The sequence below is a fragment of the Garra rufa genome, chromosome 16 (assembly GCF_049309525.1).
Source record: "Garra rufa chromosome 16, GarRuf1.0, whole genome shotgun sequence".
Lineage (NCBI taxonomy): Eukaryota > Metazoa > Chordata > Actinopteri > Cypriniformes > Cyprinidae > Garra > Garra rufa.
In genome coordinates, this window is record NC_133376.1 from 30,195,991 (window position 1) to 30,210,323 (window position 14,333).

The 14,333-nt window shown below is 37.7% G+C and overlaps 1 protein-coding gene across 5 annotated transcripts in view; it reads right to left on the reverse strand.

The window, feature by feature from the left end:
* gria2b (glutamate receptor, ionotropic, AMPA 2b) overlaps positions 1-14,333 on the reverse strand; it is a 50,742-nt gene that overhangs the window by 13,715 nt on the left and 22,694 nt on the right. For all 5 annotated transcript variants that reach the window (XM_073820865.1, XM_073820862.1, XM_073820861.1 and 2 more), the window contains exons 4-8: positions 6,341-6,537; positions 2,750-2,803; positions 2,510-2,668; positions 577-744; positions 286-390 (exon numbers count right to left, since the gene is read on the reverse strand). In XM_073820865.1, coding sequence (XP_073676966.1) covers positions 286-390; positions 577-744; positions 2,510-2,668; positions 2,750-2,803; positions 6,341-6,537 — 683 coding nt within the window. The remainder of the gene's footprint in view (positions 1-285; positions 391-576; positions 745-2,509; positions 2,669-2,749; positions 2,804-6,340; positions 6,538-14,333) is intronic.

Consider the following 14,333-nt stretch of genomic DNA (forward strand, 5'->3'; position numbering starts at 1 on the left):
AAAGTTGTCCAAATTAAGTTTTTAGCAATGCATATAACTAATCAAAAGTTGTGATATATTTACGGTAGAAAATTTACAAAATATCTTCATGGAACATAATCTTTGCTTAATATCCTAATGATTTTTGGCATAAAAGAAAAAAACGATCATTTTGACCCATACAAAGTATTTTTGGCTATTTCTACAAATATACCCGTGCTTCTTAAGACTGGTTTTGTGGTCCAGGGTCATAAATGCTAAATGATGCTTATCTTTCCATACAGTTTGCTTAGAACCAAGCCTTACCTTTACTGGTCCATTGCTTTTCAGTTCCATGACATTGACGCTGTAATTCACCCTCTTTCCGTATTGATCAAACTGAATGTTACCAGTGAGACCATCAACTCTGACCTGCATGAAAATGATATGACAAAAAAAGAAAATCATTTTTGAGGGATTGTTTGTTTTCTTTTTCAAATAAAGGCCTCTGAAAGTAGGCTCTTTAAACAAAGATTTTATATTGCAAACCCAATATAGACAATAAAACTATATATAGTTGGTTGTGTTCATGAGCAGGTTGGCAAAATGACTAGTCACCTGTTTTAGGGCACGCTCTATCTCCACCCCTTGTGCCCATGGTACAGCAGGATTGGCCAGGCAGTCTCCATTGTTAGCTCTACGGGAGATGTCAATTCGCTGTTTGTGCAGGTAACGGAAGGCCTCAGTCATCACCTGAACTGCGTCGTATGTCAATGCTGAAGTGTACTGGATAAAGAGAAAGAGATAGTGAGGAATTAGTTAAAATCATAAAAATACTTGTACTTAATTAGGCCACCTGATCTTGTGACATCTTCAATGTGAAATATCCACTGAGTGGCGCTAAAAGAGTGTTTGGTTTTTTCCCCTTAACAGATGAACATACATATGGTACATTTTATGTGACGTTGGTTTTGTATGCGTCACAGCATTTCTGACTTGAAACATCCATTAAGTGGTGCTAATAACTATAATGCTCTGTGACGTTTTAAAATAACACACCATCTGCACTATACCTAAACCTACCCGATAGTATGAACAAAAGCGAATGGGATGTAAAAACGCAGTCACAAGCATGCCGTTTTAGCTTGTTTTTTCGATCTTTCCTCTTTCAACTCTTTTATCATGAGTTATGTTTTTTACAGGATTTGTACCCAAGGATTTCACATCTTAGGTCCAATTCCGTGCCGCCTGAGCTGCCGAGCAAGCTTATGTTTGGAAAGCAAAACATATGGAGCTGTAATCATAACTGTGTACAAAAACGAGTACAAGTGCTTGCCTTTTTACTGCCTCTAGTGTTTATTTCTGTTGGAAACTGTAGTGATAAGTACTTGCAAATAAGGTCCTGCAGATACGTTTTCTTCATGAGATCAGGTAGACTATAGCAATTCTAGATGTAATGTGTGGTCGAGAATTATTGTCACTAATTTATAAAAAGTTAAACATAATTGATATCAATACATTAAAGGGATAGTTCACCAAAAATTGCAGTTCTGTCACTAATTACACACCCACATGTTGTACCAAACGTTTATCTTCGTTTAATTAAGATATTTCTTATGAAATCCGAGAGCTTTCTGAACCTGCATAGACAGCAATACAACTGACACAATTAAGGCCCAGAAAGATAGTAAGGACATTGTTAAAATAGTCCATGTGTCATCAGTGGTTCAATCTTATTGTTCTGAAGCTACAAGAAAACAAAAATGATATCTTTATTCAACAATAAAGTTGAATTATTCTCTTCCATGTCAGTATTTAATGCACATTTACGAGAGTACCACAGTGCATGCATAAAATTAAGGTTAAACTACTGATGTCACATTGAATTGATGTCCTTACAACCTTGCTGGGCCATAAACATGTCAGTTGCATTATTGTCTATGCAGGGTCAGAAAGCTCTTGGGTATTAACAAATATCTTAATTTGTGTGTGAAGATGAACAAAGGTCTTATGGGTTTGGAACAACATGAGGGTAAGTAATTAATGAAAGAATTTATATTTTTTTGGGTGAACTACCCCCTTAACACACACATATGGGAATGATAGACCAACATTTATTTGGTAAAGCTGTCTCTGGAAAGAATTACAGAGGTACATGAATTCCATGAATTTGAATTTGTTTGCTACCTCAAAGTACGTTCGATTGAAATTCAGGATTGAACTGTACTTTAAAAGGCGTTCTCAATTCTAAATGTCGCATTTTCAGGATTCATTGGTAATGTGTAAATGAAACACTTGATTTCAGTCCCAGGAAATTAAGCACCTACTTAGTCTTCGTAAATTGGCGAAAAGACAGATGAGACTACATTTTATCTGGAGTAGAAAATGACTAACAAGCTTGTCCTGCAAATGGCCTGAACTATACAGGCTTTTAAATGAAGAGGTTTTATGTTCATGTAGCAATTACCTGAACATTTCTTTTAATCATATTTAGTGAAGCTGTCTGAAACAGTAAAAGGGAATGTCACACACACACATACACAGATCTCACCCTTATCTTGTTATCTGCTCCTGGATATTCTTTTTCCTCCAGGGCTTCCCAGCGCTGGTCAAATTTAGACACCAGGGGGTCATCGAAATCCACAATCTGAAAGCCTGACACATTAGCTCCACCATATTGGATTTTTGAAAGATCTCCATCGACAAAACCCTGAAAACATGACATGGTTTTCTCAGCATTTTTGCACTAGACATATTGTTCTTTGGTAGTGTTACATTGTAGATCATTTACCAGGTTTGCTATGATGTAGTGATATCCTTTCACATGCCGGCCAATGGTTATGACCTGCAAAGAGAATAATAAAGCTCATTAAATCAACACTTCGTAAATATATTTAAGAAATGACAAGAAAATGTGTACTGCTCCACAATGCCAGCTAGAGATACAGACAGAAATAAAAGCAGTCTAAAAGGTTTTTTGAATTGGCAAGGTACTTGTGATGTGTATGTGCAAGTGTGTGTGTAGATAAAGCTATATTATAGAGCCCAGATCAGCTGCATTGATTCTGGCGGTTGGTTAAACACACTTCTGCAGGCCTTAAATACAAATCAATAGCTCTTCCCAGAGGGTGCAGCGAGTGTGAATGAAAAACCCATCTCATGAGGACTTTTCTGCCTGCTAATGGTGTCTGTTTGTGCAGCCTAATTAATGATTCATAGCACACTTAGTTGCTTTAATTGTTATTTTTGTAAGTATCATGTAGACTTGTGATTTATATAAAGACAAAAATTCCTTTTGGATTGTCAGTTTCTTCTGTTTAAAAGTGTAGGGTCTGTGGGTCTCTGATGCTCACAAAGGCTGCATTTATTTAAAATAGCTTTTGTCTATTTTAGTACTCTTTTTAAAATGTAATTTATTCCTGTGATGGCAAAGCTCAATTTTCAGCAGCCATTACTCCAGTGTTCAGTGTAACATGATCCTTCAGAAATCATTTTGATATGCCAATTTGCTGCTCAAGAATAAAAATAGTTGATGCTGATGAAAATAGTTGTGCTGCTTAATATTTGTGACCCGGGACCACTAAACCTGTCATAAGGGTCAATTTTTTGAAACTGAGATTTATACATGACTGAAAAAGCTGAATAAATAGGCTTTCCATTGATGTATGGTTTGTTAGTATATAGCCGAGATACAACTATTTGAAAATCTGGAATCTGAGGTTGCAAAAAAAAAAAAAAAAAATCAAAATATTGAGAAAATCACCTTTAAAGTTGTCCAAATTAAGTTCTTTGAAATGCATATTACTAACCAAAAATTAAGTTTTATATATTTACAACAGGAAATTTGCAAAATATCTTCATAGAACATGACCTAAATATGATCTAAATATCCTAATGATTTTTGGCATAAAAGAAAAATCGATCATTTTGACCCATAAAATGTATTTTTGCCTATTGCTACAAATATACTCTTGCTACTTAAGACTGGTTTTGTGGTCCAGGGTCGCATTTATGTGGCAAGCTTGATACATGATACTGTACATCTTTGATGATTAGAAAGTTCAAAATAAAATAATTTATTTGGAATCTAAATCATTTGTAACCATTTATATACATTTACTCAGTAATCAGTTTTTTATCAGTTTGTTTGTGAGTAAAAATATTAAAGTTAAAAAGTCCTGGCTCTTCCAATCTTTATAATGGCAGTGAATAGCTGTTTAAATTGAATAGTCCAAAAGAAGTCCACTCCATCCATCCATCTATCATAATATAGACACCCTGAAGCGAATTGATGCATTTGTGTAAGAAAAATATCCATATTTATAACTTTTTAAAACATAATCTCTAGCTTCCGCTAACTTAAAGGAGAACTCCGGTGTGATTTTGACCTAAAGTGTATTGAATCATGATACCGAGTGTAAACGTACCTTGCATATCTCATCTCGTCTTGTCCACTGCTGTCCGAAATCTGGGGTCAGTTAGCCGATGCTCACAACAGCTTGTCAATGAAAGTCAATCGGGCATCGAAGGAGCTATGTAAATAAATCACTGTTTTACGCCATTTACGAGGCACAAAGTAGCTCCACACTTAATTGGTAGACTTCCAAGGGCCCTGACATTTAAAACGAGACATTGAGAACTCATAAAAAGCACCGGTAGTTTATTTACAAGTAGATTTATACAGACAGTAACTGCAAGAAGTTTAGCGCCCGCCGCCATCTTAAATGTAGTCACGATAAGTCGAGTGTCGAGCACCAAGGAATTTATCAGCTTATCAACGTATCAGGTTGTAGTTTCCTTGGTGCTCGACACTCGACTTATCGTGACTACATTTAAGATGGCGGCGGGCGCTAAACTTCTTGCAGTTACTGTCTGTATAAATCTACTTGTAAATAAACTACCGGTGCTTTTTATGAGTTCTCAATGTCTCGTTTTAAATGTCAGGGCCCTTGGAAGTCTACCAATGAAGTGTGGAGCTACTTTGTGCCTCGTAAATGGCGTAAAACAGTGATTTATTTACATAGCTCCTTCGATGCCCGATTGACTTTCATTGACAAGCTGTTGTGAGCATCGGCTAACTGACCCCAGATTTCGGACAGCAGTGGACAAGACGAGATGAGATATGCAAGGTACGTTTACACTCGGTATCATGATTCAATACACTTTAGGTCAAAATCACACCGGAGTTCTCCTTTAAATATACAGGTGCATCTCAATAAATTAGAATGTCGTGGAAAAGTTCATTTATTTCAGTAATTCAACTCAATTTGTGAAACTTGTGTGTTAAATAAATTCAATGCACACAGACTGAAGTAGTTTAAGTCTTTGGTTCTTTTAATTGTGATGAATTGGCTCACATTTAACAAAAACCTACCAATCTCAACAAATTAGAATATGGTGAAATGCCAATCAGCTAATCAACTCAAAAGACCAGCAAAGTTTTCCTGAGTCTTCAAAATGGTCTCTCAGTTTGGTTCACTACGCTACACAATCATGAAGAAGACTGCTGATCTGACAGTTGTCCAGAAGACAATCATTGACACCCTTCAGTGTCAAGAAGGGCAAGCCACAAACATTTATTGCCAAAGAAGCTGGCTGTTCACAGAGTGCTGTATCCAAGCATGTTAACAGAAAGTTGAGTGGAAGGAAAAAGTGTGGAAGAAAAGGATGCACAACCAATCGAGAGAACTGCAGCCTTGAGAGGCTTGTCAAGCAAAATTGATTCAAGAATTTTGGTGAACTTTACAAGGAATGGACTGAGGCTGGGGTCAAGGCATCAAGAGCCACCACACACAGACGTGTCAAGGAATTTGGCTACAGTTATCGTATTCCTCTTGTTATGCCACTCCTGAACCACAGACAACATCAAAGGCGTCTTACCTGGGCTGAGGAGAAGAAGAAATGGACTGTTGCCCAGAGAGAATCTATGGGGTTTTGTCAAGAGGAAAATGAGAAACAAGAGACCAAAAAATGCAGATGAGCTGAAGGCCACTGTCAAAGAAACCTGGGCTTCCATACCACATCAGCAGTGCCACAGACTGATCACCTCCATGCCACGCCGAATTGAGGCAGTAATTAAAGCAAAAGGAGCCCCTACCAAGTATTGAGTATATATACAGTAAATGAACATACTTTCCAGAAGGCCAACAATTCACTAAAATGTTTTTTTTTTTTTTTTATAAAGTATTCTAATTTGTTGAGATATTTTTCTAACACAAATGCATCAATTCACTGGATGGTTTGAGGGTAAATTAGGGGTAATTTTCATTTTTGGGTGCACTATCCCTTTAAATTTAATACATATATAACTAAACCAGCACATATGACTAAAGTAAATGTGATTCAGAACTATTTGTGTTTGTGCATGTGTATATAGCTATACCTGTTCCATGATGTCTTTAACTTTGTCCTGCTCACAGTCAAGGATGACCCTCCTCTCCTTCTTGTTTTCTAGGTCCTGAAAGAGCGAGCGATACGCTTCATCCTTTCTCTCATCCTTCATGTTGCCCACGTTGATGGCGGTCACCTGCCATTTCTTCTCTGCTGCTGTGTCCAGCACAACTTGGAGAGTGGTAAGTCCTGTTTATGAGGAAAAGGAACAAATTAGGTTTTTGGAGGATGGAAGGAAGCCATAAAAGGTACAAAGGTCAAATTAGGCTGCTTTAAATATAGTCTTAATAACAATGCAACATTTTAAGTGCTTTACCTTTTGCACTGTTTGGGCGAAGCAATTCAGGTTAGCCCAAACAGTTTCCATTTCTTTGAATGATTTACAGTGCTTCACATCATTTTGAAGCACCGGTTGCCAGTTACGTCCTTAATAATTCTCCATGGAGATTTGATACAGATAATAAGGCTCTAAAATTGGCATTTTCATTTCTGTCAGTCACAGGGGAGGTAAACAACTAAAACAATCGATTAAGCGTGACGGCATAACAGCTAGAGCGCATGTTTATAAATAAGTACATGTCACTGTGTGAGCGAGTGCTAGTATGTTTATTTGGTTTTTAAGAATATATAACCAGTGTTTCATGTTTTAAGTACATTAATCGTGGGTACGAGGCACAGTGGGCTCTAGTGTTTAACGTTTGTTAAACTGTTGGCTTAGAGACATGAGGATCAAGGCTTACAGCTATTCTTGGAGATAAGTGATTAAAAACTCGTTAGAGAGGGCCATTAGTGCTAACAAATGAGATGAAAGCATTGAAATGCATTGTTACTCCAGCACACTCCAAAATCACTTCTGAATCTAGGAAATCCTGATGTGGGTCACTTAAAACCTAAGGAGCAAATGAGATGATAGCACTTCAGTTCATTATTGTTCCAGCACACTCCAAAATCACTTCTCAATGTAGGAATGCCTGATGATGCTGAAGATTTAACCATTTAAATGCAGGCAAAGCCAGACTCAAAAGGAATTTGTTTAATTTGCTAGCATTTTTTTTTAGACTCAAATATATTTTGAGTCTTTTATTCTAAACAAGATTGCATTTATTTGTTCAAAAATACTGTAAAAAAAATAATATTGTGAAATATTGTTACAATTTAAAATAACTGTTTTCTAATTTAATATATCTCAAAATATAATTAATTCTTGGGATGGCAAAGCATAATATTTTAGCAGTCATTACTTCAGTCTTGAGTGTCACATGATCCTTCAGAATTAAATAATAAAATGTCTCCAACATCTCTGTGACCCTACAGTACATAGTAAATGTGGCTTGAAGAATGAAAATAAAATGAAATGAAATAAAATAAAATAAAATAAAATGCATACATAATCTCCAGCATCTATATGATCTAAAAATCGCTGTGACCCTACATGGTACAAGTGGTTCGAAACTAAATTAAATTAAATTAAACTAAACTTAAATTAAACTAAACTAAACTAAACTTAAATTAAAATGTAAAATGAATAAAAAATGTAAAAAAAAAAAAAAACCTCCAGTATCTCTGCAATTGGCTTAAAAATTAAATTAAATTAAATTAAACAGTTTAATAATCAATACATTTAATAATTTTTTTGTGAAAACTGTGATACTTTCCCCCCAAGATTTAATTATGTGCATCCTTGCTCATTAAAATAAATAAAATCTTACTAAACACATACTTTTAAACAGGTGTGTTTTTGTAGCATCCATTATATTATTTCACATAGTTTTTTTTTTTTTTTGTGGTCCAATATAAATTCCTATTCCAGTCCGATTAGATAGTTAGGATTAAGATTTCCATTTCAAATGAATGTTTAAAAAAAAAAAAAAAAAAAAAATATATATATATATATATATATATATATATATATATAAACATTGATCAAAATTAGAGATGTTTTACAAATAAAAAAGTTTAATTTCGAATATATTAAAATATAAAACAGTTATTGTAATTATATTTCACAATTTTTGTGAAAATTAATTAAATTACAAACCTTAGTGAATAATGTTTGTGGTTCAGTATATTGGTTTCCCAATATGGGGTCTCCCTGATTGAACTGTGATGTCAGATATATTACATAATCTCATTGTCTCTCCATAAGCACTACGCAGCTGGATCTTTGTAGATCGTCAGAGGTGTTTGGCTGATTTAATTTGCCTTCCCAATTATGTAGAGGTTATGGATGAGTCTCACAGTGAGTGAGAATTAGTCTTTGTGCACAGCCAATCCTTTATTGATTATATAAGACACTTTAAAACAAAGCAAACCATTAACAGAAGATAAAGTCCAAGGAGACGACGAGCAGTGACTGTCTTTAATATCCTATAAAGAAATGCACAATCCAGACAAACTTTCCATTTAATGACCTGCTGAAACAGGGATTCTGGTGCTCTAGCATGTTTTCCAGTTGTAAGCATATTTCTCTGTTGTTATTTTTTTTGTCATAGACCTGTCCCTGATGACAACACACCACCTAACAAGCATGAGAGAGCGTTTGTGAGGCTGTATGTGTGTCAGTGTCACTCTGAGTCTATTGTCTCATGTGCTCCAGGACCACGGACAGCGACACGCCAGATTCACATGGGCAGCAGGAAGGGTGACGAAATGACCCTCAGCTACAGTCACTTCACTGCTCATCAGCGTCCAGCACTAATGGGATGCTGGCAACTCTGTCAGGTGAGTGATGAAGAAAGTATCTAAAGCGATCAGCTGTCGTGCAGAAAGCAACCAGCATGCTGTAAGAATCCATCACCTCTTCATATAAACGCCTCTGAATAAAACACTAAACTGGAACCTTGACATAATTTATATAAGCATAACAACTACCACCCTACCACCAGTCACTTTCACTTCCACGCTCTGTGCTTTAAGAAAAAAAGCTTTTCTGGCACTATAAATTATGAATTTGTTTCCTGCTAAAGTGCTCAATAATAGGCTTGAATAAACTCTTTATTAACCCCTCAGCCATTTTTTTACGAAAACATGCATAATATATTAAATTTAGCAACAAGTGTGTATGCCTCTATTTGTGAAGGTTATCTGGGCCAAAGAAAATGCAATGGAGTGTGGTGGATGTAAAGAAATGACTGAAGTGATTTTTTTTTGTCCGATATAAATTCATATTCCAGCCTGATTAGATAGTTTTGTTTTTTTTTTCAAATAAATAGTTTCATTTTTGATCATTAAATTGATCAAAGGTGACAGTAAATACATTAAGACTTCCATTTCAAATCATTAAAATTCTTTAACAAAAACTAATCCACAAATATATTAAGCAGAAATGTTTTTTGAGCGGCAAATCAGCATATTAGAATGATTTCTGACTGATGGAAAATTCAGCTTTGCATCACGGAAATAAATTGTGACCCTGGACCACAAAACCAGTCTTAAGTCGCTGGGGTATATTTGTAGCAATAGCCAAAAATACATTGTATGGGTCAAAATTATTGATTTTTCTTTTATGTCAAAAATCATTAGGAAATTAAGTAAAGAATTAAGTAAAATTCCTACTGTAAACCTATCAAAATGTAATTTTTGATTAGTAATATGCATTGTTAAAGGAGAAGTCCGGTGTGATATTGACCTAAAGTGTGTTGAATCATGATACAGAGTGTGAACTTACCCTTCATAGCTCATCTCGGCTTGTCCACTGCAGTCCGAAATCTGGCGTTAGTTAGCCGATGCTAACAACAGGTTGTCAATGAGGGTGAATAGGGCATCGGACTAGCCATGTAAATAAATCACTGTTTTACACCATTTACGAGGCAGAAAGTAGCGCCACACTTCATTGGTAGACTTCCAAGGGCCCTGACATTTAAAACGAGACATTGAGAACTTTGAAAAAGCACTGGTAGTTTATTTACAAGAAGATTTATACAGACATTCCCCTTAGTAAAATCACCGGTCGCCACCATCTTGAATTTAGTCACGATAAGTCGAGTGTCGAGCAGGAAGGAAACTACAACCTGATAAGTTGATAACCTGATAAGTTCCTTCCTGCTCGTCACTTGACTTATCGTGACTAAATTCAAGATGGCGGCGACTGGTAATTTTACTAAATTTTACTCTCGTTTTAAATGTCAGGGCCCTTGGAAGTCTACCAATGAAGTGTGGCGCTACTTTGTGCCTCATAAATGGTGTAAAACTGATTAATTTACATGGCTAGTCCGATGCCCTATTCACTCTCATTGACAACCTGTTGTTAGCATCGGCTAACTAACGCCAGATTTCGGACTGCAGTGGACAAGCCGAGATGAGCTATGAAGGGTAAGTTCACACTAGGTATCATGATTCAACACACTTTAGGTCAATATCACACCGGACTTCTCCTTTAAGAACTTAATTTGGACAACTTTAAAGGTGATTTTCTCAGTATTTAGATTTTTTTGCACCCTTAGATTCCAGATTTTCAAATAGATGTATCTCAGCCAAATATAGTCCTATCCTAACAAACTATACATCAATAGAAAGCTTATTTATTGAGCTTTCATATGATGTATGATATATCTCAGTTTTGTAAAATTTAACCTTATGACTGGTTTTGTGGTCCAGGGTCACAATTACAGTTTCAAATATATTACAAAAGAAAACAGTTATTTTAAATTGTAATAATATTTTAAAATAGTACGATTTTTATTGTATTTTTAATCAAATAAATGCAGCCTTGGTTAGCATAAACGTCTTTAAGTTTTTGCTTTTTCGGCTTCAAAAATGGGGAACAACTGCAGTAACACAGTAATACACACTACCAATTAAAAGTGTTTTAAAGTCTTCTGCTTCACAAGTCTGCATTTATTTGATCCAAAGTACAGGAAAAATTTTGAAATATTTTTACTATTTAAAATAACTGTTTTCTATTTGAATATATTTTAAAGTGTAGTTTATTCCTGTGATCAAAGCTATATTTTCAGCATCATTACCCCAGTCTTCAGTGTCACATGATCCTTCAGGAATCATTCTAATATGCTGATTTGCTGTTCAAGAAACATGTATTATTATTATTATGTAAAACAGTTGAGTACATTTTTTCAGGATTTTTTGATAAATAGAAAAATTCAAAGATCAACATTTATCTGAAATAAAACGCTTTTGTAATATTATACACTATTGTTATGATGCGTGCAGGACGAGATGAGACGATAGACAATATTCAAACAAACAACTATATTTAATATTAATCTTCAAGAGGAACAAGGCAGGAACAGGCAGGAACACAGAGATCTTCTCACACGTATCCAACATTAAGGACCGACAATAAACTCAAGAAACAGACAGACTTATAAATGGTGACTAATCATTGAACACAGGTGAAGGGGATGACGTTAACGAGGACTAAACCAAAATATCACAGATCGACGGGGGGAGACAATGGGAAAAACCAAGTACAAAACAGACATGAACGTATCATTACGCCCCCCTCTGCATAGGCGCGTCCTCGCGCCGTAGAAGGAAAACAAAACAGACGAGAGGGGCAACAAAACAGGACAACAGAGTCAATAAAGGAGGAGGCTTTGGTTGAGGACGCAACCCCGGGAGGGGGACCAAAACAAAAGTCAACATAGTCCAAGGGGGTGATGACGGTGGGAGGAGCCAGGGAGGAAACAGGAGGGACCTAAAGCAGGAGGAACTCAGCAGGACCCAGATTGCAGCTATGATGACGGCCCACGGTGGAGCCGACGGAGGGAGGAGCCATGGTGGAGGAAGGACCGCCGACTCCAGGGGGCCGATCGACAGAGGCGGAGCAGCTGGCGAAGGAACCCGAGGCGGAGATGGAGAGCCGAAGATCCAGGGCGACACCGTGGATCCGGAGGGCCAAGGCGGAACAGGAGGCTCTAGCGGCCGAGGCGGAGGCAGAGCGACAGAGGATGGAGGCTGTGCCAAACGGAGGGAGGAGTCCGAAGGAGCCGGTGGGACGGCGCGACGAGGCACAGCCGGAGGAGCAGAGTCCTTAGGTGACAGAGGGACGACGACTGACCAGGGCGGAGCCGGAGAGACGATGGAGCCCGGTGGAGCTGGTTGGCCGACGGTGGAGCAGAGGCCGTTGAGAGCCGTGGTGGAGCCGCAGGGTCGGAGGGCCGAGGTGGAGGTCTTGGCTCTGAGGCTGGAGGCGGAGCTGAGGGATCCTCCAGCCATAACACCGATGTTAACTGGCAGCCCTGCGGCGAGCCCACTGCATTGATGGTAGGCTGAGGGTGAGCAGAGGGGCTGTCAGTGGACAGCGGTGGCCAGGCAGACGGAGACATGAGTAGCATGGGGGGATGGGTGGGAATTTGAGACAGACAGGTTGGACATGACAGGCAGGTATTTCAACATTGAAGTCTATTAAGTCATAAGAGTTATCTTCCAAGCAGTCTGAAAAGAAATCTATCTCACCCCCAGTGGTGTTGCAGTGGGCAGGGCTCTCCATTTCCCTCACTTGCTCCACGTCGCAATCCACCGTCGCAGATGTAGAAACCGGCTCACGCACCTGATCAGCCGGAGAGGACTCTGGCTCTGTCGCTCGCAGCTCAGGCTCCGCCTCCGCGGTGCGCTCGGGTTCAAACTCCGCCTGTCGGGGTGATGGTTGGCTGCTCTCTGGGTCTTGAGTGGGGCTGACATCCTCCTCGACGATGCCGATAGTCCAGGATGATCCACAGGACGCCAGCACCCACTCGATGTAATCGGGCGATGCTCTCTCGAGGACCCTCCCCGGACAGCTGCGCCTTGATGGTATTGTTAAGTCCCTTATGGTAGAATGTGCACAGGCAGCTGTCCGGGTAGTGCGTGTAAGGCACGAGGTGGACAAAGTCTCTGGTGTGGTCCTCGAGAGAGCGATCCCCCTGCTCCAGGAGGATGATGAGGACGGCAGGGTTATCCATAAAGAAAACAAAAAAACTAAACAAACACTGATACAAAAACGGAAAAGAAACACAGGGGAAAACGCCGTGAACGGTTTCGGTCGGTCCTTCTGTTATGATGCGTGCAGGACCAGATGAGACGATAGACAATATTCAAACAAACAACTATATTTAATATTAATCTTCAAGAGGAACAAGGCAGGAACAGGCAGGAACACAGAGATCTTCTCACACGTATACAACATTAAGGACCGACAATAAACTCAAGAAACAGACAGACTTATAAATGGTGACTAATCATTGAACACAGGTGAAGGGGATGATGTTAACGAGGACTAAACCAAAATATCACAGATCGACGGGGGGAGACAATGGGAAAAACCAAGTACAAAACAGACATGAACGTAACAACTATAAGCCAATTTAGCAAGAATACTTTAAATTGATCAGAAGTGATGATAAAAACATTTATAATGTTACAAATAATTTTTAGATAACTGCTGTTCTTCTGAACCTGAAGGAACCTGAAAAAATCTACTCATCTGTTTTCAACATAATATAAATAATAAATGTTTTTTGAGCAGCGAATTGGAATATCAGAATGGTTTCTGAAGGATCATGCGACTGGAGTAATGATGCTAAAAATTCAGCTTTGAAATCACAGGAACAAATTACATTTTAAAATATTTAAAATAGAAATCAGTTATTTAAAATAGTAAAAATATTTCAAAATTTTACTGCTTTTGCTGTACTTTGGATCAAATAAATGCAGGCTTCTTTAAAAAAGACCCTGGTAGTGTATTTCATGTAGTGTTTATTTTATTTTATTATTTTTTTGCCTTTATTAGCCTTTATTATTCATAGTTACCTTCCTTCAGACTGTTATTCAACAAATCTTTGATAAACACCACAAGTGTAATGATGGTTGCAGACATGAATTTACCACTAAAAATGGCTTGCTCACGATTCATCACATCAAGTAATTTTTAAATATATTCAATTTAGACTTGACCAAAAGTGGGTGACTATGTTCTTTAATAATGACATTGCTGCCTTTTGTAGAACTGCTTAAGCTGAACTGAATTAGTTTTAAATTGATGAATT